Source organism: Chrysochloris asiatica, unplaced genomic scaffold (genome assembly GCF_000296735.1).
Source record: "Chrysochloris asiatica unplaced genomic scaffold, ChrAsi1.0 scaffold00304, whole genome shotgun sequence".
Lineage (NCBI taxonomy): Eukaryota > Metazoa > Chordata > Mammalia > Afrosoricida > Chrysochloridae > Chrysochloris > Chrysochloris asiatica.
In genome coordinates this window covers 711,410-736,557 of record NW_006408822.1, presented here as the reverse complement: position 1 = coordinate 736,557, position 25,148 = coordinate 711,410, and the positions used below count along the sequence as shown (strand labels likewise).

Below are 25,148 nucleotides of genomic sequence, written 5' to 3'. Positions count from 1 at the left end.
TTGTCAACATAATTTAAACACATCAAATTATCTCCTGTCTTGATTATTCATTGTCCAGATTTCACAATGCGTATGAGATGAATGAAAACACCATGTCATAAGTCATGTACATTTAGTTCTCAAAGTGACAATTTTACTCTGTAACACTTTTACAGCAGACTGTCCAATGCAATACATTTCTTTACTGCTATGTCCATGTCCATAAGTGTTGATTGTAGATTTGAGTAAAATGAAATCTTAGACAACTTCAATCTTCTTTCCATTTCATTTATCCTGATGTTGTTTATTGGTCCAGTTGTGATCATTTTTGTTTTCTTTACACTGAGTTGTAATACATACTCAAGGTGGTATTATTTGCTCTTTATTAGTAAGTACTTCAAGTCTTCCTTATTTTTAGCAAGCAAAGTTGTATTATTTGCAAATCACAGGTTGTTAATGAGCCTTTTCCCAACCCTGGTGCTGCATTCTATTTCATATAGTCTAATTTCTGAGATTATTTGCTCAGCATACAGACTGAATAAGTATGGTGAAAGGATACAATCCTGATGCACACCTTTATTGATTTTAAACTAGACAGAGTCTAGTTTTCTGTTTCAGTGACTGTGGACAGGTTCCACATGAGTACAATTAACTGTTCTGGAATTCTCAATCTTCACAATGTTATTCATAGTTTGTTTATGATCCACATAGTCAAATGCCTTTGCACAGTCAATAAAACACAGGTAAACATCTTTCTGGTATTCTCTCCTGTTAGCCAAGATCCATCTGATTAGTCATGATCATCCCTCATTCCATGTCCTTTACTGACTGAATCCAATGTGAATTTCTGGTAGCTCCCCGACAATGCACTGTTGCAGCCATTTTAAGTATCTTCAACAAAATTTTACTTGCATGTGATATTAATGATATTGTTGGATAGTTACCATATTCTGTTGGATCACCTTTCTTTGGAATGGGCACATATCTTATATTGTTGTATAATATTCAATTATAATATTCATGATTACTTTTGTTCATTCTCCGAATGTAAAACTGATTTATCATTAGGTAAAAACTTAATGTTTATTGTGATTAAAGGAAAAAAGTGAAAAAACAGAAAAAAAAGGCATAAAACTCAAGAAACTGGCAAATTCCATAAATTTAGTAATATGAAAGGGAATTTTCTTGTATAGATAAAGGATATCTACAAATTCTATAAAAAATACTAAAATATACAAAAAGCATGCTCTGTTACACAGGAATAACACAAGGTTGCTTGTTATTATCACTTCTGTTCAATGGTATACTGATGGTCTGAGTCAGTAAAAGCAGAAAAATACAGAATAAGCACTGAAAAGGAAGGAATAAGACCATCAAAACTCATAGTTGATAAGTGTCCATGTTTACACTTCAAAGATTCTAGACTTATAAAATATTTAGCAAAGTTAAAGGATTAATTAATACATTAATTCAAGTGGGCTTTATAAAATTCATAGTAAAATGGATTTTTTTCCCATAAACTTTCGAATCTCCCTTGTCTAAAATATGAGATTGAGTATAATTATCTTGTAACCAGCAATTACAGTCCTGCCAATTTAACCCTAGATAAACAAGCAGCAAACAGAAAACATGACTGTAAAATATATGATTTACAATAATAAGAAAGATATAAAGTAGAAAGATATAAATCTAACACGGAGAAAATTATATTCAAAGACATTAGACATGGAGCTCTGGTAGCGTAGTGGTTACGAATCGGGCTGCGAACCTTAAGGTCAGCGGTTCGAAACTACCAGTCGCTCCGCGGGAGAAAGATGAGGCTTTCTACTCCCGTAAAGATTTACACCCTCGGAAACCCTGTACAGGGTCACTATGGGTCGGACCCGACTCGATGGCACTTAACAACAACAACAACAACAATTAGATACCATATTCATGGCTTGAAAACCTCAGATCTACTTAATTGACATAGTTAAACTGTCAATTTGCTCCAGGAAGCTCTTAATATTTAAGTTTTAAGAAAACATTCAACAGGTTTTTGATAATCTTGACAAAACAATTTCAAAATGTCAATAAACACCAAGAGCCAAGAACAATCAAGATATCTTGGAAAAAGATGGAGAACTTGTTCACTACATATAAGTCTATTATAAACCTATATTCACTTTTTTTGCTGTTAAGTGCCATCAAGTTGGCTCCAACTCAGCAAACCTGTATAGATTGCCAAGGCTTTAAATTTTCACCAGGAACAGAAAGCCTCATCTTTCTCCCACGAAGAATCTTCACATGATTCACAATAAACAGTTTTTTAAATATCATAAATAAAAGGGTAAGTCACAAAGTGGAAGATATACTTATAATATGCATAACTGACAAAGGATTGACGTCCCAAATTTATTAAGAGACCCTACAACTCAACCACAGAAAGATAAATAATCCAAAGGGAAATATGAATAAACCTGAAGAGGCTTTTCACAAAATAAGAATCAGGAACATAATATTAAGCAAAAAAGCAAATCCCAGAAGAATATACACACTATAATTTCATTTGTATTCATTATGTTAAAAAACAAGACATTGTTTTGGATTACGGGCATACATGATCAAACTTGAATGTGGGTTCCCGAGGCTCAGGTATTCTGCTGGGCCAAGACCAGCAGGGCAGGGAAGAGAAGGGTCAGTGAAGGGCATGAGTGAAAGGGAAGTGACATAATAAGAAACCTCATGATAGGAGAAGTCACTAACTGGGAAAGTGAGATAGGTCCCAGAGCTGGGAGCATTTCAAGGAAGCACCATTCTTCTTATCAGTAAGTGGCCTAGTGCAACATCTCTGGAATGAAAATCAGAAGACCTCAGGCATGTTTTCAACTTCTGTGGGACTCATGATATTAAGATCAAGGAAGGAGCCTTCAAGACAAGTGCCCTCAGGGGATGGGAACAGAAAAATTTCAAGTTCATCAAAGTCTCAGCTAGAAGCAAATTTACCACACATTTAAGCTTTAAGACTCCTTGCCTAAGGCCGCTTTTGAGGCCCTGAGAGGAATCCGAACAATTCTTTATTATTTTCATTGAGAGCTCCCAAACTGTGTGATATTCAAGCTCCACAAAACCCAGACTGAATGCCACAGTTAACAAACAACCAGTGGAGAAAGCTTTTGTAAAATCTTTGTTGCTATGCGATTTTCTTGCCCCTGAAAACCATCTCCCTCAAACTACATTTCCCTCAGAAATGAAGAAAGTTTGAAATCTAGGCTTGCGGGAAGAGTGACTACACCAAGACCCTGAAAGTAGCTAGGTATGCCCTTTACTCTTGACCAAAGACCTCCGGGCACGGCACATGGAATCTTGCTGGATAACCTATAATACAATGCAAGATTATTTTTCTAAGAAGGTTGTGAAGTACTAACACTAATTCTGGCCAATATCTTTGATAAATATGATAATTGGCTCCCCTACACCAAAGCACAAGCACCTCTCTTTGTGCCTACACCTACTTTTTAAAAAGTTACACAATCTTGTCCAAAGGCTGGTAGGTAGCATTGCCACACTCCTGTGCCTTCAGCAAATGTTCCTAACCCATATCTTCTACACTAGGACCTGGAAAGGCAGAATTGCAGGAGCTGTACATAGGTAAAGGAGCTTTGGTAGCACAGTGGTTATGAGTTGGGTTGTTAACTTCAAGGTCAACAATTTGAAATTACCAGCTGTTTTTCAGGAGAAAGATGAGGCTTTCTGCTACCTTAAAGATTTACAGCCTCAGAAACCTTATGCGCAGGGTCACTATGAGCTGGAACCAACTCCATGGTACACAGCCACCGCAGTACTTAGGTACCACAGACTTGGTAACAAATTTTATTATCACCCCATCATAATGTGGATCAAAACCCAGAACTCCGTTGTCTTCTAAGTAAATGGAGGAGCAGACGCTGAACCAGTGATGCAAGAACAGGCAAAGGAATTTGCCATAGGACAGAATATTTTCAACAAGAACAAATTAGCCAGAATGAGAAATTGCTAAGAAGAAGTTGAGGAATTTGTGAAGGTCAGAATTCCGCCTCCACAAGAAGGCTATATCCAATAGGGAAAGAATATGTTATTCTGAGGGAGCCAAATCTGAGCATGGAAGTCAATCTTTGTGAAATCTACATAAGACCCACAAGGTACTTGAGAATTTTATATCAGCAGAAACACTCTTAGAGGGCTCAGAATGAAAGGAGACTTGTCTCCTTCCACCAAATTCTATTGGCAGGAAACAGGCTGATAAACCTATCCAGATATGTTGTTGTTAGGTGCTCTGGACTCACAGAGATCCAACTATAAACATGGGCTACTTTTCATGAAAAAAAAAGGATGACAGAGCATAGCCTCAGGAACAGAGCCAGGAACTTAGAAAGCAAAACCAAAGAGCTCAGAGGTGAAACCAAGAGTCCAGTTGGGAGAGCTGAGAGCCAGGGTTGACTATTTCCAGGGTTTGATGACACCTTTTGACCTGCCATTTCCCCATTTTTTTGAACCTGAATATCTATAACTTATCTTAGGCCAGTTCTCCCTTGTACACTTGGAAAGTAGGAAGCAGATCATTTATCTCTTCAGTCACAGGTCCACAGATGGAAAGGAATGGCTCTCAGGGGTTGCACTTAAAGGAATAAACTCAGGAGCCTCATTTATACTTGATTTAGAAAACGTAGATAGTAAGATTTTAGATTTGATGAGATTTAGGAATTGAACTGACACTTGTAATGAGATTTGAACCTTTGGGAGAAGGAGACTGTATTTTGCATGTGGGAGAGAAGTCTTTTCTAGGGGCCAGAAGACAGACTGTGGCAGGCAGAAATTTAAGATGGTCCCCATAACCTTCACCCCTGGTGTTATACTCTTGTAACCATGTTACGTTATATGGCAAAAGAAAGATTATCTGGGTAGGCGGCCTACTCTAATCACATGAGTCCTTTATAAGCTGAGAGTTTTTTTCTGGCTGGGAGCAAAAGAGCAAATTATACGATTCAAAATATGAGAGAGATTTGAACCTCCACAAGGGAGGCTCTCCATTGCTGAGATGTAGGGGGTCACTAAGCAAAGATCTCTGGAAAGAAGAGCTGAGAGAAGTGCCCATGCAACAAGAAAATGGGGGACCTCAGTCCTACAAGGAACTGGATCCTGCCAACAACCTGGAAGCATTTGGAAATGACTGCTTCACCAGAGCCTCTTGATAAGGCTGGGACCTTGACTTGAACCTGTGAAACCTAAGCAAAGAATACAGCCAGTCTATCTGGAGTTCTGAATACAGGATTGTGAGATAATAAGTGGGTGTTATGCTAAGCTACTCTACTTGTTATTAAGTTATTACACAGCAGTAGAAAACCAATTCAGATTTTTGTTTGAGTCCACAGATTCTATTTCTGGACATGTTGTGGTTCTCAACCTTTCTGAGAACAAATCTCAGGAGCACAGCAAGAGGTGCAGTACTGGGACAAGCCAGCCCGTTTTAGCACAAGTTTCCTCCTCTGCAAGGTGAGGATCAAGAGAGGAAAATTCTAAGAAAACACTTCTACACCAACAACCTTTTCAACAAACACTAGACGTATTATTAATCACAACACCCATGCGGATACCTGTAAGAAGGGGGACCTGGACAGAGTTCAAGGACAGAAAAGTCAGAGCTGCTTACCTTCCTCAGGTGAGGACTGTGGACTGCTAGAATAAAGATATGCTCCTTCCCCTCCTGTTAGAAAGGTGCCCAGGAAACACTCATCTTCCTATTAAACAAAACAAAAAGAGCAGGTGATATTTTTAGCACAATCACTCACAGAATCAAAATTCTTGCCCAATTTTGCCTATCTATAAAGATGCCGAGTCAGATTCAGATAAACTCTACTTCTGACATGGTCTTTGGTGTGCTACTGGCATACTTGACTTGTGCTGAGGTAGGGAACGCTAAGTTGTCTGTGAGCCCATGCACTGAAGCCTGTTAGGCTTGTCCATGTTCTAGTGGATTTATATCCTCTGTGAAATTTGGAAGCAGTTTTTCCTTGGCCTGAAGCCTTAACCTCTCACCTCTACTTGACTAGGCAAGTCTGGGATTTGCTTTTAAATTGTTCTAGGTGTCAGAAGGAAAGTCCTGGTGTGGCACTGTAGAATAAGCACTCTATCTGACTGCAGGGTCGGTTTGATCTGCAAGGTTGGCAGTTCAAACTCAGCAGTCACTCCTCAGAAACCCTATACAAGGTCACTATAAGTTGGAACTGATAGCACTTAATAACAAACAACAGGTGTCAGAACGACTCCTAGTGTGGCACTGTAGGATAAACACTGGACTGAAAACCACAGGTTGTTGGTTCAAACATACCTGCTACTCCTAGGAAATCCTGTTCAGGGTCACTTTGAGACAGTTGCTTTGACAGCACTTAACAACAATAACTACAAGAGGTAACAGAATGGTGCTGTGGGTTAGGCGTTAGGCTACTAACTTCAAGGTCAGTGGGTCAAAACCACCAGCTGTTCCATGGGAGAAAGATAAGGTTGTCTACAGCTACTGTAAAGATTTATAATCTTGGAAACCCTACACCAGGTTGCTATGAGTCAGAATTGACTCGATACTAGTGGGTTTTAGTTTTAGGTGTCAGAACAATAAACCAAATGGGACCACTGGAGCAGCATTTGACCAAAAACACAGCTCAGAAGGCAGGAAAGAAGGATGGACAGAAATGGAGCCCAGAGAGGAAGTGGGAAGAGTGCTATTACATTGAGGAGATTGCACTAATGTCATATAAACTGTTGTATGGAAAACTCATTTATAGTTTACACGTGTTTTGTTTTGTTTTATGACAATAGTACAATCCGCTCGATGTAACAGCACTCTTCCCACTTCCTACCTGGGCTCCAATTCTGTCCATCTTTCATCCACACCACAAATAATAATATTAACATAAGTAGTATTTATAATAATAAAATTAGTATTGTTGTTGTTAAATGCTATTGAATCAGTTCTGACTCATAGCGACCCTGTATAGGGTTTCTGAGGTGCAACTAGTGAGCCTGAACCAGCAAAAGTGCAGTTCAAACCGACTTTGCAGTCTAATGCATTAAACCCACAGTGCCACACCAGGTCTCCAAAATTAGTATTAGGTGATTTTAAAAAAAACATCAGAAGGTTTATAAGGCAAAAAAGAATCCCTCTTATTGTGCTCCCCCATAAATGGTTACTTCTAGAACTCTGCTGGGAATGGACACAGTACAAATAGGAACTGAAAACAAACGTGTACAAATCCTTTAAATAGCATAAGATGACAATCTGAATTTTTTTCTAAATTATTTATATACTATGTTAACACTGAAAATAAGAAGGTTGCTTACCCTCACTGCTTGCTGGGTTTTCTCAGACAATTTTATTTTATTATCTTCTACCTGTGGCCAAAAAGAATGCAGATTAATTAACTACATGAAAGACAAAACCCTGCTGGGTCTCTCCCTGTGTTCAAGTATTTCCCGGAGACCGAAGGGGTAGCCTCTCTGTCAAATCCTTGGCATAACTGGCTGCTGGTCATCAGAAATCAGGGTCCACAGTCATGGTGGGTCTCAAGCCTGTGATATTTGGAGAGGATGTGTTAGGTTAGTCCATACTTAAATTCCACTTTAGAGAAACACTACTAGTTTTAGGGATGAAGGAAAGATAATATATTAAAATATTTTCAGAGTGTGCTCTTATTAAAATACAAGCCATGTTTGAGAATAACTCTTGTTCTTTTCAAACCATATCAGAACCACAGAAACAGAATATAAACTGAATTAAATAAGTCCTGAGACTATTCCAAATCCACTGTTTACTGCTTTCTGTGTTCCCAGAGTTTCCAGCCAAGTCTCACTGAGGAAGATGGGCCTGCCAAGTAGAGAGAACTGTTGTCAAAACTCTGCAGCAACCACTGACCAAAGAAGGAAGCCACATGCTTAATTTCTCACTCACTGTGTGACCTTGAACTGTTCAAAGTCTAAGCCCTCAGTCTCCTCATCAGTAAAATAAGAGTGCTAATTTCTTCTTTTCACAATTTAACAGGGACCCAAAAGTCCTGGTATAATGCTGTAGGACAACCACAGGACTGCTAACCAAAAGTTTAGTGGTTCAAACTCACCAGTTGCTACCTGGAAACTCTCTTCAGGGTTGAAGTGAGTCAGCTGACTACACAGTACTGAACAACAGATATTTAGTTCCTTTTTAAAAAAATGTCTTTCCAAGATTATGAGAAAACTAAATAAATTAGTTTGTTTAAAGAAAAAGCTGAGTGAAACCTCCATTCCTGAACAATAGTTCAAGATTTGACATCAATGGAGAGGCTCTTCTTAAATGCCCTTGGTTTAGTCACATTTACTGCCACTTCCATCAGAAGAATGATACTAACCAGCCAGGAGCAGAATCTGGGTATGGCCGCAGTCAGGACTATGGAGCTGGTTTCTGTGGTAACAGTGCCATCTGTAGGAAGACCACAGACACACAAGTTACTCCCTACCACCACCTGAGTCCACAGGCAGGTCCCAGATGACTAATGTCTATTCTCTTTCTCAGGAGCTTAAGGAAAACTTCCTTGTATGGGGATGGGGAAAGCGATGAGAAGAGACACAAGGGTTTGCCTATGTGATGAACATTATTATTTTTACACACACAAAATACATATTTAAATGAAGAGTCCTGGGAATTATTTTTATTTTTACTTTTAATTTTTATCCAAGTATTACATTTATATATAAAAACTCAAACAGTGTATCAGTCATCCTATAAACACTGCATATAATCATTCTTTAAATTTTTTTTGTCAACATAATTGATAAAAAAAGTTTAATTATTGGTTTAAATTGCTGCTTCTAGTGATTACTTGCGAGGGTGCATATTAGTAAATAAATAAATATATACACACATGAAGAGGGCTTTAAAAATGTTGTGGAAAAATGCAATTAAAAATAATAGAATAGTACCATGAAGTTTCTGAAACCCCTTTGTGTGTCTATCTATCATGTGTATCTATCTATCTTTCTATCTGTATCTCCGCTGGGTAGATTATGCTTCTCTAATTATTAAGTGGAGTCCTTGTGTGGCACTGTGGGTTAATAAGCTAGCCTGCAAAGTTGGTTAGAATTGCAAGGTCAGCAGTTTAAGCTCATCAGCCACTCCTCAGAAAGCATATATAGGGTGGCAATGGGTTGGAATCGTCTTGACGGCATTTCACAAGAACTGTTCATAAATTAGGGTATTTCTTATAAGGAGTTTTGGTGGCACTGTGGCTTAGGTGTTGGGCTTCAAGGTTGGCGGTTCAAATTCACCGGCTGCTGATGAGGAAAGATGAGGCTGTCTTTTCTCATAAAGGTTTATAGTACAGTCTCAGAAACCCTATAGAGGGTAGCTATGAGTTGGAATTGGCTTGATAGCAGTGTGCTTGTTTTGTTTTATCCTTAATTTTAACAGTTCTACCAGTTTGTTCTAATTTTTTTACTAGTTTATTGCTGCTCTTCTGACTGATGGTTTGTTTTGTTCCCCTGCACCCCTCTTCCCCTGCCTAAAAAACCCCCTCAGTTTTGCTTTCCAATACCACGTACCTTTTTCTTTAACTAATATCTGAGATGTCAAAAATGATTCTGAGAAGACCACAGATCCTAAGCACCCTCTTCCTCCCAGCAAGTCAGGAATATCATAGACAGTCATACAAGCCTGTATCAAAGAGAAACCAGAGTGAGAGCAGTCACTAGCCTTAAGCCTTCAGGAAGAGATCTATAAGAAAGAGATCATGAAATACTGCTTTAAGACATACTGTGAAAGAATATTAGAAATAAACCAATAGGGAAGGTTTCAAGAAGAGGCAGAACTTCATCTCTGCTTGGAAGGGAGAACAGGATTTGGGCAGAAAGCACTAACATACCTCCTCATCTTTTCTATTTTATTTGCTGCTACTGAATATATTCCTTAAATTAACAGTATGAGTCTACTGGATTCCATTAATTATTTCCTAATCACTTAACTACTGTCAAGGCACCTTCAGCAGCACTGCACAAGAGTCCAAGGAGGGAGTCAGGGAGTTTATAAAGTCTAGCAAGTAGGAAGTAGAGACAATATTATTGCCTAAATATCAGTAAGCATTTCTCAAAGTCTTGATGTCACAAAGAAGACTAAACTGATTCTAAAAGAACATCAACACAAAATGCGTAGAGATACATGGGGCATCCTTATTACAAAGATGTAAATTATAGCCATAAGACTTTTGTTGTACGGTACTCTGTAGATGAGATGCCACCACCAACAGGAACTTTGAGCTGATTTTCTACTGGTGATGGTGGTGGGGATGTATCTGCACTGAGCCATCCAAACTTGTGTCCTCCAGTTCCCCATAACCAAAAGCTCACTGGAATTAAGGCTCAGGCAGTGGACACAAACAGATTCAAATATTTCAACTAGAGGCATGGCTAGATGCTCACTATCCTCTCATGCAACCTTCTTGCAAGGATGTACTGGGGTAAATGGTTTGTGACTGGTAATCACTGGCCTGGAAATTCTGCATCCCTAGGCCATGCCAGTCTACAATGGGGCTGAGAAGACCAGTATCTCAGTGCATCTCTAAACTACTTCTCTGGTCTAGCAGCATGCACCCAACACACAGAAAGCTCTACTCTGACTACCCCACTTAGCTGGAGAACTACATCCTTGTTGAGAGCATCAATGAAGACCCTGAAACACAGACAAATCATTGAAAACTTCCTAGTCACTGCTGAGGTAGGCTCACATCATCTTCAGTTCACATTTCCATATGCTACTTGAGCAATCTCAACCACTTGGAGGAAGTCTTCATAAACTCAGAAGTTTATGAAGTTTATGAAGTTAAACTCTGGTCCCTAGGCATGGGGTATGGCTGGGTCTGATACAGCTACATGGGCACCTTCATAAAGCGAGGTCCACCACCGCTATGGCTGGGATGGCTCTGAGAATAGGCCAGTTTCCTTATGTAAGGTCTGGGCTGCCCATTTACATCCTGCCTTACCCCTTGTAAATATCACTCTACAGGCCATGCACAGCATCTAACCTGTAACAGTTCTGCTTACCGTCTTCACAAAGTATAAACTATCTTCACTATCCAGACGTACAATTCTACAAGAAGAAAAAGATGGGAGAAAGATACATTAAAACATTATGTTGTTCTCATTCACCGTGGCTATGCTAACACATAGACCCAAATTTCCTTCAGAAACTTTCAAAACACTGAACTGCATTTATGTAGATTAATATGAAGGCCACTTGGCATGAATTATGTCCAGGCCCTCCCCCTCAGCTTTCAGTAAGCAGTACTCAGATTAGAGGGTCTCAGGGGAGCACAGACACGACCAGACTTGAAGTGATGACACTGCCAGGTGCGCAACTCCGAGAACATCCAAGCCAGCAGTTACAAAGCAGCCCTTCTCTTTTTTTGCGTCTAAAACTTGTCCCAGATGAGGATGAACCACAGCCATACACTTACCTTCCCTGATTATTCACAGCATGTATATGAAAAGCCATCTTAGAGCTGTGGACCAAAAGCAAAACAAAACAAAAATAAAGTCAGTCTGCTCTTGATGACTACTGGGTTGGCATCCTTCTGCAGCAAACCTGCTCTGGACCCTCACAGCCACCCAGCAAAGTGTGTGTCCTCATTGTCTTACACAGGATACATAAGTCACCTTTCACTGTGTCTCACACCACTGGCAGGTGTGGGGCTAGGATTTGATTTCCGTCAGGGCTCTGCCTGTGTATAGATCCTCAGAACTGTCTTGATTTTTAGATCAGAGCCAGAGAGAACTATATGACAGGACTAATGCTGGCTACAGTTGACCACCTTCAGGTCAAGCTGCAATCCCTGATCTGAGCCTAAGCATAGGTCACGTCTCTGCTATCCACAGCCAAGTGCTGTGGGATGAGGGGCATGGTCAGGAAGAGCGCCAGAGTTGAACATACTGAGGAATAACCAGAAAATCCCCTGGCATCAGTATTTCTTTTCTTTTTAAATGTTTTATTGTGAATTATGTTAGTGTACATGGGAGAAAATTAGTTTTACATTCATACTATCGTATATCATTTCACTGCATTGGTTACAATCCGTTCCATGCATCATCAACCAACCAAAGGGTATACGCTGCAAGCCTGCCTCCCTGTCGTTCGCAGCCCAACTCCCTCTCTGGGTCTAGAGTCCCCAGCTGCTCCATCTCTCCACGTCATTGTTTCTGCCTCCATCTCTGGCATCACTGCTTCTCTGGGTAGGGTCCCACTCTCCACTCTTCTCCCTTGATGGTCCCAGGGACCTTGGCTCCTGGACTGCAAAGTCAATCACTCCCCTCCTTGCTACAAAACGTCTACCTTTACATTTCCAACCCTCACAGTCAGTCCTCATAACAATTATTCACTATTGTATCACAAGAGACCTATCCCATCTCCTTTAATCAGCCCTGCCTAGGCAGATTGGATACTACGCAGTGGAGATTCTACCTTCCTCCATGTCCTCTGGATCTAGGCTCCCTCTTGAAAGCTTGTAAGCCAGTCACTTATTGCCTTTGTAGCCCCCCATTTTGGGTAGCCAATGTCCAAGTGCCCATCCCTGTCTACTCTGTGTATGGAGGGGGTGGGAATGATCCTCGCTGTAAAGATTTGTTCCCTCTTTTGAACTATTGCATCCATAGGCGTAGGTCAAATTCATCAAATTGTATCAGATTACTCTTTTTTTTCCCCCCTTTTTACTTCTTCTAGTTGAGCTCTGATCATCCAGTCATTGAAGCCAGGTCAAGTGGGTATTATCTGCAAGTGTGGGTATTTTGATGCATATTCCCTCATTTCTTATCAGCTGGATGCTTCACTCTCCACTCTAGTCCTCTGTGACTATGTCACTGACTCTGGGCCCAAGAGTCCCCAAGTCTTGCCACACTACTGGCCAACCAGGTCTCCACCTGGGTTCACAGGAGTCTATTGAACATTGTAGGACTTAACTCACAGCTTCATTGCTGTTTTTCCCTCACTTCCCCTTATCGGTGACCAACATGGTCACCAATCAGAGCGCATGTCTGCTCGTGTATTCCCATTGAGTCTTAAGTCTTGGAAGGGGGTTTGCCTTGACCCGACCATTTGCCTTGATGTCTCTTAGGCGAGCAACTTGCTTGTTCTTGTAGTAATCAGTCAGATTGCCGTTATTGTTTTTTCATTTTTCCTGTCGGTCTTTCTTTCAAGAAGTATCTTCTGTTCTTCTAGCCGCTCCAGTCTGATCTCCTTGTCCATTCAAGTGGAAATTTCCCACCTCAGAAGATTCTGGATGCAGTTCAGGATTCCACCTATGGTCTTAAGCAATGTAGAGGCTCCGCAGGAAGTCTCCTTCACTGGGCACATTGTATCCCTATTTTAGGTATTCCAATCAGTTATAGGCAGAAGATGGACTTACAAGCTTTCTATGGTGATATTTCTGGCTATTCCTTTCTCTCCCCTTCAATTATCTGTTTTATAATGGTATGCCAGGGAAACCAAGATTCCAAAGACAGCAAATCTTCTTAACATTATTTCCCCCCCTTTTGCCCATTCCAACCATGTCTCAATCCCTGCATCCCAGAGCCCTGTTGTTTCAAGGTTGTGCATACATCAGTATTTACCTGTGTCCCACTTAGCCAATGCAAACCTGCATAATTGTTTTCCCATCCGCCTTGTCTTCCATTCCCATCTCCCATCAGTATTTCTTAAAAGAGAAAGTTTCTAAAGCATGTAAGTTTAATTTCTTACTTTAATAAGCACTGGTCAGATGCACACTGACTTCTTGTGCTAATTCATGGCTATCCCCTCCCTGCCCTCTCAGAAGATCTGCTAATCTGATGGAGTTAAAGGGTACTTGGTGAAGTCATCCTTGTGGGGAGAGGAAGTGGTGGGGCCCTAGGAGGAGGACCTGCCCTGGGTGACTCTCCTCTCATTGCCTGGTGCTTTCTCTTTGTTCCTTCCTCCAACTAGGGTGAGATACCCAGGCCAGGGGGGCTCTTGGATTGAAAGGAGGCAAAGGCCCAAGGGAAGGACGAGTGGAATGACTACGTCGACCATGTCTATGGCAATAGCGCAGACCCTTGCTACAACAGTAGCGAACATTCACATGTCAAGCACTCAATGTCCACTCTGCAAGGAAACACACCCCAATTTTCCAGATGAAGAAATAGCTGCACAGTGAGCTCCCTGACTTGCTTAAGGTCACACAGATAGAAAGCAATGGAGCTTTCTCAAACCCAGGTTCCTAGGAATAGACAATGCAGGCCTTTAGGGAACAAGCTTCCCCTGTTCCTCCCCTTTTTAGGTCAGAGAAACAAGACCCAGAAGAATAAGGGACAATGAGGTCTGAAGTGGTAAGCCTTTAGTCTTGCACCAAAAGGGTGATACAATGTTATCATGGGTAGGAAGCCAGTGTGACTTGGAATAATGCTTCAACTGGCAAAAAGACACTGGTACTTCCTGTAACAGCCCTATGGCAGAGCTGGGAGCTCTTTGTGGTTTTGGCTTTTTGTGCCATTCCTAGAGCTGTAGCAAGAGAACTCTCAGAACAGTAAGATCAACTGACTGACATCTTTCTAAATGTTCCTTCCCACTATGCAGGACTACAGATATAAGAAAATATGAGGTCTGGAGTTGAGGCAACATAAGGCACAACCCAGAAGTGTTCTAAAGGAAACTCCCCAATATTGTCTCCTTTGCATAAAAGTGTACAAAGTGGTCTGAAGGTGGGGCAGTGGGTTAAGTGGCCTTGTTTGTGAATGTTTAGCTTCAGAAGGAAACCACACAGAGACCCACTGTGATGTGTTGGCTTGGAGACATGTCAAGACTGTTAGCAAGCCAGAGTCCCAGACTGTCTAGACCAGGGGTGGGAAACGTCCAGCCTCAGGCCATATTAGGCCCAGGAAATCATTTGGTCTGGCCCTACCAAGGCAACCACAGTTCCGGCCATTACATTAGGGGCAAGTTAATTGTTTGATCAAATACAGCAGGCTAATTTTCAAGTTGATAATTTTGTATGGCCTACAAATGAGGCTATAAATTTTGTCAGAAAAAAGGTTTCCCACCTCTGGTCTAGATCCTGAAACACTCCCAGGCTCAAGGTTTCTGTGACTTGAGAAGCACAGGGCAAATCTCTTCTAAGAATGACTGTCTTTATGTGCCCAGGTCTTGGCCTCACCACTCACATCCTCAGTTTTCATTCCTGCAACCTCTGTGGTCTATGGTCTCCCTCCTGTGGTTCTTGTGTTCATCTGCCTCACATCCAGTCTCAGGACATGTGTGGGACTTCTTCTCATATCACTCTTTATGTTTGGATCTTCGATGTTGGGTTTCTTAATTAAAGCCCTGATCATGAATGATCTTCCTTCACACAGTCTATTAATTTACTGGAATATTTTTCAAAGGGGATACCAAATATAAATGCAAGAAAGAAAAGTCTGTTATTTTAAAGCAAACATTGAAAAAAGTGCCTTTTAGAAAACAGCGGCCATTGCCTACCGTAGGGCTGTCTTAAATTGCATCAACTCATAGGAATCTAACCCAGATCCCAGGGCTTGCTCTGCTACCTCCTTGGCCTGTAAAACCAAGAACACAAACAGAGGCAATTAGCTTTCACAACAGGAAAAAGTATGAACAGCACTCAGAGAGAGAATGAGCCTTCTAACATGTACTGGGAGAACACTGCTCCTCCCCTTTACGTGACTACTTTGTACACATCAACAGTCACAAATGAAAATGTACTGTGGTAAGAGAAACAGGTGCCTGCTTTCTTCAGGCTGGGTTCACAGGAAAAATACTTCTTTCACACAAGTGGGTACTAGAACTTGATCCACCTGAGAGCTGTAACCTGCTGAGTTGGTTCCAGGGGAGACACTGTGCATCAGCTAGTGTGAGGTCTGGAAAAGTTCTCTAGGTGACTTTACACTTTCCCCTCTCCCACAACCCTAAAGAGGACTACTGCCCTCAGAGTTCCTTCCAGATGCCAAGAGTATTTAAAGAGCTAGAATTAGAAAAGGTCAGTTAAAAAACAACAACAATAAAGGGGTGAGTACTGATGACATCCCATTGCATTGCATAAGCTTTCTGTCACACAGCAGCTGAAGGGCTGAGAAGTCCTATGTCAGTACCAGGGATTGGAGTTCAGTGAGGAGGGGAGATGGTAGGAGATGGTGACTACAATTACAGTCTCTCTGCATCTACTACATCATACACAACCTTTCCAATCTCAAACAGCTTCCTTCAGAAAGGTCTATTGGCATTGGGGGGGCATCAAGGCGACTCTTCTCATCTCCTTACTGGGTCACATATAGGAACCCAACTCAGCAGGGCAGGTTAACCACAAAACAGCAAGGAAAATAATGGTCAGAGAATGAGAACACACATGACTGTCTAGGAATGGCAAGTCAGAATTTCTGTTCTTTAGGGGCTTTTTTGAAAAACACCATCCTATGAAAATTCAAACTAAACAGCTCAAAACAAACCTAATTTTATTAAAATTCACAGAATAATCTATATTTAAATTTAAAAAAAATTTTAAAGCCTTACTAAAACTATTAGCAGAACAATGGGGTTTCAAAAAGTTCATAGAAAAATGGAATGAGGAGATAATGGAATTTTCTCACAAACTTTTCTCCCATGTTGTAGAATGGTTTTTCTTTAATACAGCCTGAGGTCTACAAACAAATGCTGGTTAGTTGTCACTCAAAACAAAAGCACAGACACAGGCTTTGCTCAGCATTCCAAAGGCATCTCTACCTGGGGCCAGCTCCATCAAGGCCCAACCTCACACAAAGTTGAGTACCACAAGGTATCCAAAGAATAAACAGATGGAGAGGAAGTTTCACGTTAATGTAACAACTAAAGAAAGAGAACCATGGTATTTCAATTACCTTTGTTAGACTGGAAGTTTTAGCATAGCATGCAATACCAGCCAGAACAGCCTCAACAACAGCAGCATATACCTGGGATAAGAGCCTACTTTAAAAACAAAAAATAAAGGTTAACTACAACATTGCAGGGTTTCATCAACAGCTGCATGGACATAAATGACATTCTCCATGGAAATGATTTTTAAATAAAATAAGTATAAAAATGAAAATCATTGATTTCTAAACCTTTTAAAAACCATGTGCCCTAACTGATTTGTTTGTACTTTGCTCTTGTTAACTCATCTTAGGGAAAGCAAAGTTCTGCTCCAATGATCAACAGGACTCACAGGAGGAAACTATGTGGGTGTCCTGACCCCTTTTTGTGCAGCACATCAAGACAGATTGTTCCATTTTCAGGGCAAGTATGCCACACCTTCATATCATCTCCCCACCAGACATGCTGAAGGTTGGCTGCTCCTGGGACTTCAAGGGGCAAGAGAGATCACCCAGTTTGAATGAATAGGCTCCACTGAAATTCAAATTAAACACCTGCAGACCACTCTCCAAGCAGCTTGCCAGACAGAATGCTTCTGAGGGCATCTCTCACTTCCTTCCCACCCCAAAGCTCGCTCTTTCTCTCTGGCTTCTTACTTTGTCTTTGCTAGAACTGGGACTGAGGATTGCCAAAAGGTTCTCAAAAAAAGCAAGCTTCTTGTTGTTCTTAAAAGAGTGCCGTTGAGTCAGTTCCAATTCATAGAAACCCTGTATAAGGTTTCTGAGGCTGTAAATCTTTGTGGGAGCAGAAAGCCTCATCTTTCTCCTGTGGAGCTTCTAGTGGGCTCAAATTGTGGTCTGCAGCCCACTGCTTATCATGTAGAGCCCCACACTCCCTACTTTCCTTTGTTGTTGTTAAGTGCCACTGAGTCAGTTTTGACACACAGCTCCCCTGTATAGGGTTTCTGAGGAGTGGCTGGTGAGCTTGAACTGCTGACCTTGTGGTTCGAACCAGCTTTGAGTCCAGCACATTAACTTACAGTGCCACACCAAGACTCCTTTAGGGTGGGCATTTTCAACCTCAGCAATTTGGGCCCAATAATTTTTTTTTTTGTTTTTTTTTTTTGTGTGTGTATGTGGAGAGGGAGCAGTCCTGTGCATTGTAGGATGTTTAGCAACATCTTTGGCATCCACCCAGAACAAGCTAGTAGAACACCCCAGTTGTGAAAACCAAAAATGTCTTTAGACATGTCCCTGGGAGTAAATGAGGGGCAAAACTGCTTTGGGTTGAGGATGATAAGGGAAAACAGACCCAAGCTTACAGAGAGAGCTTATCCAAGAGATCCTGGAAGGCAAGGAAAGCTGCCTAGAAGAGAACTGAAAACGACTTACCTAATGATACATCTATTTTTAAGACTGTGAGAATCTTGTAAAAGGAAAAGGAAAGTGATAGAGGCTTGAAGATTAGAAGAAGCACAAATGATCTCATCCGATTCTCTCACTTTATAGGGGAAACAACTGAGGGCTTATGAAGGTGGACTAAGTTGCTCAAGGTCACAGAAAATTAATGGCAGACCTGAACTCAGGTGTGCAGTTAGATTGGTGCTTTTTCCATGTACCATATCACATTACCTTCTCCTTCCATTTCTTTCTTGGTCCCTGCACCACATTTCCATACTTTACACAAGAGACTTGAATTCAGTGGAATAAAAAGGGCATAGGAAAGTCCTTATACTAAAATGACAGCTCCAAAGATCTACAACATATCCCAAAGATTAAAATGGCCACGGCAGAGGGGTACACCCTAGAGGAAAGGGCCTGGCAGGGACACTGACAGTGAGCTCGGCTACTTTCAAGTGCCAGAATCCTCCACACTTTGATACTAAGAGCGAAGTTTTATAGAGGCCAACTCCAAAGACATGTGAAGATAACCCCTCTGCTTAATTAAAACCTCCCGAAGTACAGAGTTCTGGTGTGGCAAGGTAGGATCAGCACTGGACTGTTTACTACCAGGTTGGTGGTTCAAACGCACTAACCTCTCCTTGGAAATCCTAAACAGGGTTGTTATGAGTCAGAACTTAACACCTAACAACTACAGCACCTAACAACAACAACAAAGTACCAACAAAGGGAGCTCTAGTAGCATAAGTGGGTTATGAGTTGGGCTTCTAACTGCAAGGCCAGCAGTTCAAATCTACCAGCTGCTCCATTGGAGAAAGATGAGGTATTTTGCTTCTGTAAAGATTTATAGCCTCAGAAATTCTACAGAGTCACAATAAATCAGAACTAACTTGATGGCACACAACCACTACTACCACCAAGTACCAACATTAGTTAGGCCTCCCCCTGCTTGGCCTTCTCCTACACAGGCCCACAGACAAGAACTCAATCCTAAGCCACCTGTCTACTGAAACATACAATGGTCTGGATGGGAGGAATAAGACTTATGATGAGGGAGGGCCTGCTCTCTGCTGGGAAGGTTACTGATGACTTCCCTGGGATTGAACAAGTTCCACCAGCCCTGGAATCTGGTGAGTCCCTTGATGTAAACAGGAGCACTCTTCCATACCAGTCCCTGAAGCAGTGCATATATGGTGCTCATCCATGAGGCTCTAAAAGGCAAGTGGAGGTTCCTGGAAGGACTGAGAAAGCCTCATCTAACTAAGAAGAGGTGAGGGTCCAGAATGAGGTTCCAAGGAAGTAGCTAAGCACAGCTGGCAAGGGAAGCACAAGCAGTTACAAAGCTAGACTGCACCTATAACATGAGAAAATGGTTGACTAAAGTTGCTAAAGTGAAGAAAACCCTTTAAAACAAAACCCAAAAAACTGTATGCAATATGACTACAGCTACATAAAACCTAAATGCGTACTAATAAATGAACATTAAGATGTTTATAGGAATAGTGCCAGAAAGAAGGAACTATGATAGATTTTTTCCCCCCACATTTTCCAGAGTATGATTATGTTGTTGTTGTTGTTTAATGCCGCTGAGTCAGTTCCAACTCATAGTGATCCTGTAAAGATTTTTTGAGGCTTTAAATCTTTGCAGGAGCAGAAAGCCTCATCTTTCTCCCTTGGAGCGACTGGTGAGTTTGAACTGCTGACCTAGTGGTTTGCAGTTTAGTGTTTATCGTATGGAGCCACCATGCTACTATGATTATATTGCTTGTATGTATTTTTTTCCAGTATAATTTTATGAATCCTACCTTCAGAAATTTTAGATTCAGTAGCTCTGGAATTGGGCCTGGGGAACCTATATATTAAAAAAAACTCTTTAGGTGATTCTTTGTGGTCTGTCATTGCTGGCCTTAGGAGACACTGGTCTACACCCTACCGGTTTATGCTAGGATACTAGCTTAAGTAATAAAATTGAATTCACACCAGGACTCCAATAATATAATTGTGTTTATTTCTGAAGAAGAATGCTTCTTGGAATTTAACAGATTTAGCATTAATGATTTTATTTCCTGACTTGGGTTTCCTGCTACAAGTAGGGGGAGAGAAGTCAGGTAGAAATGTAACTTTTATTTATTACTTATTATTTTCTAACTTTTAAATGGGAATTAGGTGAAGAGAAAATCATTTTCTATTCAACAACTCATACATATTTTGCTTCATGTCACTGACTGCAATCCCACATTATCATACCACTTATCCTACTTCCTCTCTGTTTCCTGTTTCTATTCCTTCTTCTTTCTTAACCCTTCCTGCCTTCTGAATTCTTGCTAAACGTTACCTTTTTGATCTCAAATGATTATTCTAAGGAGTGCATACCTGCCCAAGTGTCATTGTCCCTTTATAGACCTGTTTATTGTTTGAAAACTGAACTATAGGTTGAGGTCTGTTCTAGACCTAAAGGGTAACTAAAGGCCATTGTCTTGAGGGATTCCATTAGTCTCTACCTAACCAGCAAGCCTGAATTCTTAGAATTTTGAGTTTTGTCCACATTTCTCTCTCACTCTATCCAGAGCCTTCTAATGTGATCCCTTTCAGTGTATTTTGTAATCGTGGCTGGCTACCATCTAGTTCTGGTCTCAGAGCAGTGGAAACTGATGTTCACATGTTCCATTAACCCATTGGACTAATTGTTTTCATATGTCTTAGATTTTTTTCACTCTTCTTTTCTCCGGATGGGGAGAGACCAATAGTTGCACTTTAGATTGCCACTCACAAGCTCTTAAGACCCTATTTACCACTCACCAAAGTATATGTGGAACATTGTCTTTGTGGACTACGTTTTGTCAAGTGACCATAGACCCTGAGTCTATGATTGTAAGCCCCCAGGCTTAGTGACTCATTCCATCAAGGTGTTAGTTATGTCTTAGAAGTTTTACAACTTTGCCCCCTTGTCAACAGCAGGACCTTTCTAAAAATGGACAGCCTGGGTTCTGATCTCAACTCTGTTCTCTAAACTTCAAGGTCAAATCCAGAGGAAATACTCGTTGGACCAGATAGGGTTTCATACAGATTCTCTCAATGAGTTTCAGGATGATTTATGTTTAAGAAAGTCCCTATTTAAAAAACACTATGTAGAAAACATTAAGGAGACTTATGTCATTTATATGCATGGGTGCTTCAGGCAGAAAATTCTGTCAAGGTGAGCAGATAGCAAAGCTGGCAGGGTCCTCTGGTCTGTACTCCAAACTGAGAGCAGAGATTGGGGACCTCCTCGGAAACTACACAGCTTTATGCAGCCTCATAAACCAGGTGTCTTAACCACTGATGAACTCAAAAGGGAGTAGATAGCCACAATGTATGGATAAACTCAACTTTAGGAAAGAAAAAAATAAAACAGAAACAAAGACTTACATTTGCTCAGTTTTTTTGGGCGGTTTGTTGTCATCACCTGTGAAAGAGCACCATTTATTAAGAATACAACAAGGTCATAGAAAATGCCAACATTTCAAAAGGAAGCTAGAATTTCTTAGTTTAGTTACAAGGAAATATCAAGAGCTACTTTTCTTTTAATTTTTTAAGTTACGTACAGTATAAACACAACAGTGAAACTTTCCTTCTCCCAGAATCGTCCTGGACCGTTATATTTTAGTCTTACATTTTCTTCTTTTACTACCATCACCATGAAACACCAGCGGACTTGTAGAAGCTGAGACTCTGGAATATTTTTCTTATTATATTTAGTTTTTTAAAGGAGATATAAGTAAGCAGGCACAGCATTGCCTTTTTTAAATGTATGAGACAAGTCACGTTTCTTTCTATGTAGAGTTTTCTGGCTTATAAAACACCCAGGAGAACTATCTGGTTTCTGATGTAGCAAGACAGGAGTCCTATCTGCCCAGCACTATAGCGTGGAAACCTTCCCTTGCTTCTGTGAATATTCACAGCTCCTGGGCACTCTTCTCCAATGGCCCTTCCCTACTTTTCCTCAGAAGGCGGGGTCATTCAAATTCCTCCATAGCCCTAGGCCCTGTAATCATGAACCAGGTCTTTTACTCATCTTTGCTTTTTCTCTGATACTGAGTACAGGAAATTACACATGCCTAGACAAAGGAGCTCTGGTAGCGTAGTGGTTACGAATTGGGCTGTGAACCGCAAGGTCGCAGTTCGAACTACCAGAGGCTCCGCCGGAGAAAGATGAGGCCTTCTGCTCCCATGAAGATTTACAGCCTCAGAAACCCTGTGCAGGGTCGACTATGAGACGGAACCAACTCCATGGCACTTAACAACAACAACAAGACGAAGGATATACTGAACTGAATGGCTTTTTCTTCTGAAATGTATTCTGTAAGACATGGGTTAGGCAAATCAACTGCCAAGCTGTACTGAGAGGGAGCTGTTGGTGTTCAAGTGCCACTGAGTCAATTCTGATTCACAGCAACCCTGTAAAAGGTTTCCAAAGAGCAGCTAGTTTGACCTGCCACCCTTATAGTTATCAGTCCAGTGTTTATCCTACAGTGCCACACTAGGACTCCAAAAGGAGCTAGAGGTCTACAATCTAGGAATCAAGAGCTTCTGAGCAAAGTAGTAATCTTGAGTCAATTTCTAATCTATGGGAGAACCCATAATATGGGAGAGAAGATTTATAAGGACTTACCCAAGTAAGGCATGTGAGTAGCTCCAAAGAAGTATGTTCTCGAGCAAGCAAGGGGTCCCTTTGGCGAGACACACTGTGCTACCTGAGTATCAGAAAAAGAATTAAAACAAGAATAAAAATTAGGTGTGTCTGGAGAATGATTGTTACAGAAACAAAAAGTATATAGTTAACAGAAATCAATTTTATTTCACCAACAGCTGATTTAATATTTTTTAAAAACATAAGGGAAAAATGCTAAAAAAGAAAAATGGTATCTTTGTGTGTGTGTGTATGTTTTAATAATGTGTATATATTCTCATGCTTCGGATATACTGTCAAGAGGGACCAGTCGCTGGTTTGTTTGGTAAGGTGGAGGGTCAGAGAAAAAGAGGAAGATCCCCAGCGAGATGGACTGGCAAAGTGGCAGCATCATTGGGGCTCAAGTGTGGCAACAATAGTGAGGTTGGCTCAGGATTTGGCAGTGTTTGGTTCTGCTGTGCATAAGGTCACTAGGAGTTGGTACCGACTCGATGGCACCTAACAACAATAATAACAAATATATTCTGTGGTTGCTGTAGGGTACTCAGAAAATCTAGGATGCTAATGAATTCACAACTTGGAAGGCAAAAAAGAGGAAACATATTTGGGTTTTGAATTTCATTAATCTTCAGCCCAGAGTTGGGTGAAATGGCAAGTAGATGTGCTGGACACACCCACGCAGGAAAGAACTGTGCTACTTAGGTCCCCACCTCCATCTATATTTCTTTTGTCTATGTACATTAAGGAAGCACAGTAGCTCCACATGATAAGCATTGGACTGTGAACCACAAGGTCTGTGGTTTGTGGCGGCTAGCTGCTCCATGGGAGAAATATGCAGCTTTCTGCTCCCACAAAGATTTAAAACCGCAGAAACCCTATGAGTTGATAGAACTTAACAACAACAACATGTACATTAAGCCTTGCATAAGAAGAGGTGGTTTTTATTTTCTTATTCTTCTCCCCTGCTTAGTTACATTTTCACATAGATGGGAATAGATGCCCTACTCTCTTTTGAAAATCTAACATCATCTCATTAGGATTTCTAGAATAGTACAAAATAAAAAATACCACCACAAGAACAGAAAGTAAATTAGTACCCTATATTAAAAGTAGCTGAATGTGATACTTGATACTTACTTCTTCTATTGTTATATTTGTCACACCAGAATATATGGCATTGTCTGTGACCTTGAAATGACTTATTCTGATTAATCTATAACTCAAGGCAGTCAACATGGAGCCATATTGCCATGATCCGGAATTAAAAACTCATGTACATATTTCTAGTTTTCAGTTAATTTGTATCATTTCCTCAATTAAAAATATATTTCTTGGATTTCCAAAATTTCTCTAAAGGATTTTTTTAAAGTGCCATTTCTCAAACACACTTGAACATATACATTTTAAGAACATGTTAATATCAAGTTTATTGACATTTTCATTAGACAATAACTTGGTACAACAGAATTTACAAATGTAATGTTAAACTGTTCAAAGAACAGGACTTGTATGCTTTGTATGGCACTTACTAATAGGCAAATTCTTCACAATGGGAATGGAAAGGGTAGACATGCTACCTAGGACTAGACCTTGAAGATGAAAAGTTCTAATTCCGGGCTCCCCAAGCACAGGATCGTATCTGTGACCTCACAGAAGTCCCTTGACTTCACTGAATTTCAGTGCTTTTAAAAACAAAGATTTGATAACATTTGCCAATTATTTTAGAAAGTTATGTAAAGAACCCAGCTAAATTACTGCTCCAAACATTCCAAAGCAGCACCCTCACTGACTCTCCACCGTGACTATATATCTCCTGTACCTAGGATAGTAATGGGCACACAGTGGACACTCAGTAAGGACTGTTACATGAATGAATATAAGTCCACTGGCTCTGCAGTCACAAAGACTTAAGAACAGAACATTCACAATCTGTGTGCACATTTTCTTTTTACGTTAAAATTTTTCGAGTTAAATTCATTTAAATTAACCATTTAAAAATATTCAGTTCAACGGCACATTGGTTTTTTATCACAGTTTCTTCCTTCTGTCCTGATGTCCTAAGATTCCTTATCATTTCCTCTCTAGATAAAATTTCCTTTAGACATTCTTTTAGGCTAGGCCTGCTGCCAACAAATTCTTTTAGCTTTCCTTAATCTGAAAGAAGTTCAAGGTGCACTGAAGGAATTGACAAAGAACAAGGCACCAGGAGTTGATGCAATACAAA

At 40.6% G+C, this 25,148-nt stretch overlaps 1 protein-coding gene across 1 annotated transcript in view; it reads right to left on the bottom strand.

Moving 5' to 3' along the window:
- LOC102837176 (chromosome unknown open reading frame, human C20orf194) overlaps positions 1-25,148 on the bottom strand; it is a 98,184-nt gene that overhangs the window by 60,492 nt on the left and 12,544 nt on the right. Inside the window, exons 2-11 of the mRNA XM_006874826.1 lie at positions 22,907-22,988; positions 21,664-21,700; positions 16,882-16,969; positions 15,491-15,567; positions 11,469-11,513; positions 11,056-11,101; positions 9,562-9,673; positions 8,373-8,443; positions 7,333-7,383; positions 5,648-5,735 (exon numbers count right to left, since the gene is read on the bottom strand). Coding sequence (XP_006874888.1) covers positions 5,648-5,735; positions 7,333-7,383; positions 8,373-8,443; positions 9,562-9,673; positions 11,056-11,101; positions 11,469-11,513; positions 15,491-15,567; positions 16,882-16,969; positions 21,664-21,700; positions 22,907-22,988 — 697 coding nt within the window. The remainder of the gene's footprint in view (positions 1-5,647; positions 5,736-7,332; positions 7,384-8,372; positions 8,444-9,561; positions 9,674-11,055; positions 11,102-11,468; positions 11,514-15,490; positions 15,568-16,881; positions 16,970-21,663; positions 21,701-22,906; positions 22,989-25,148) is intronic.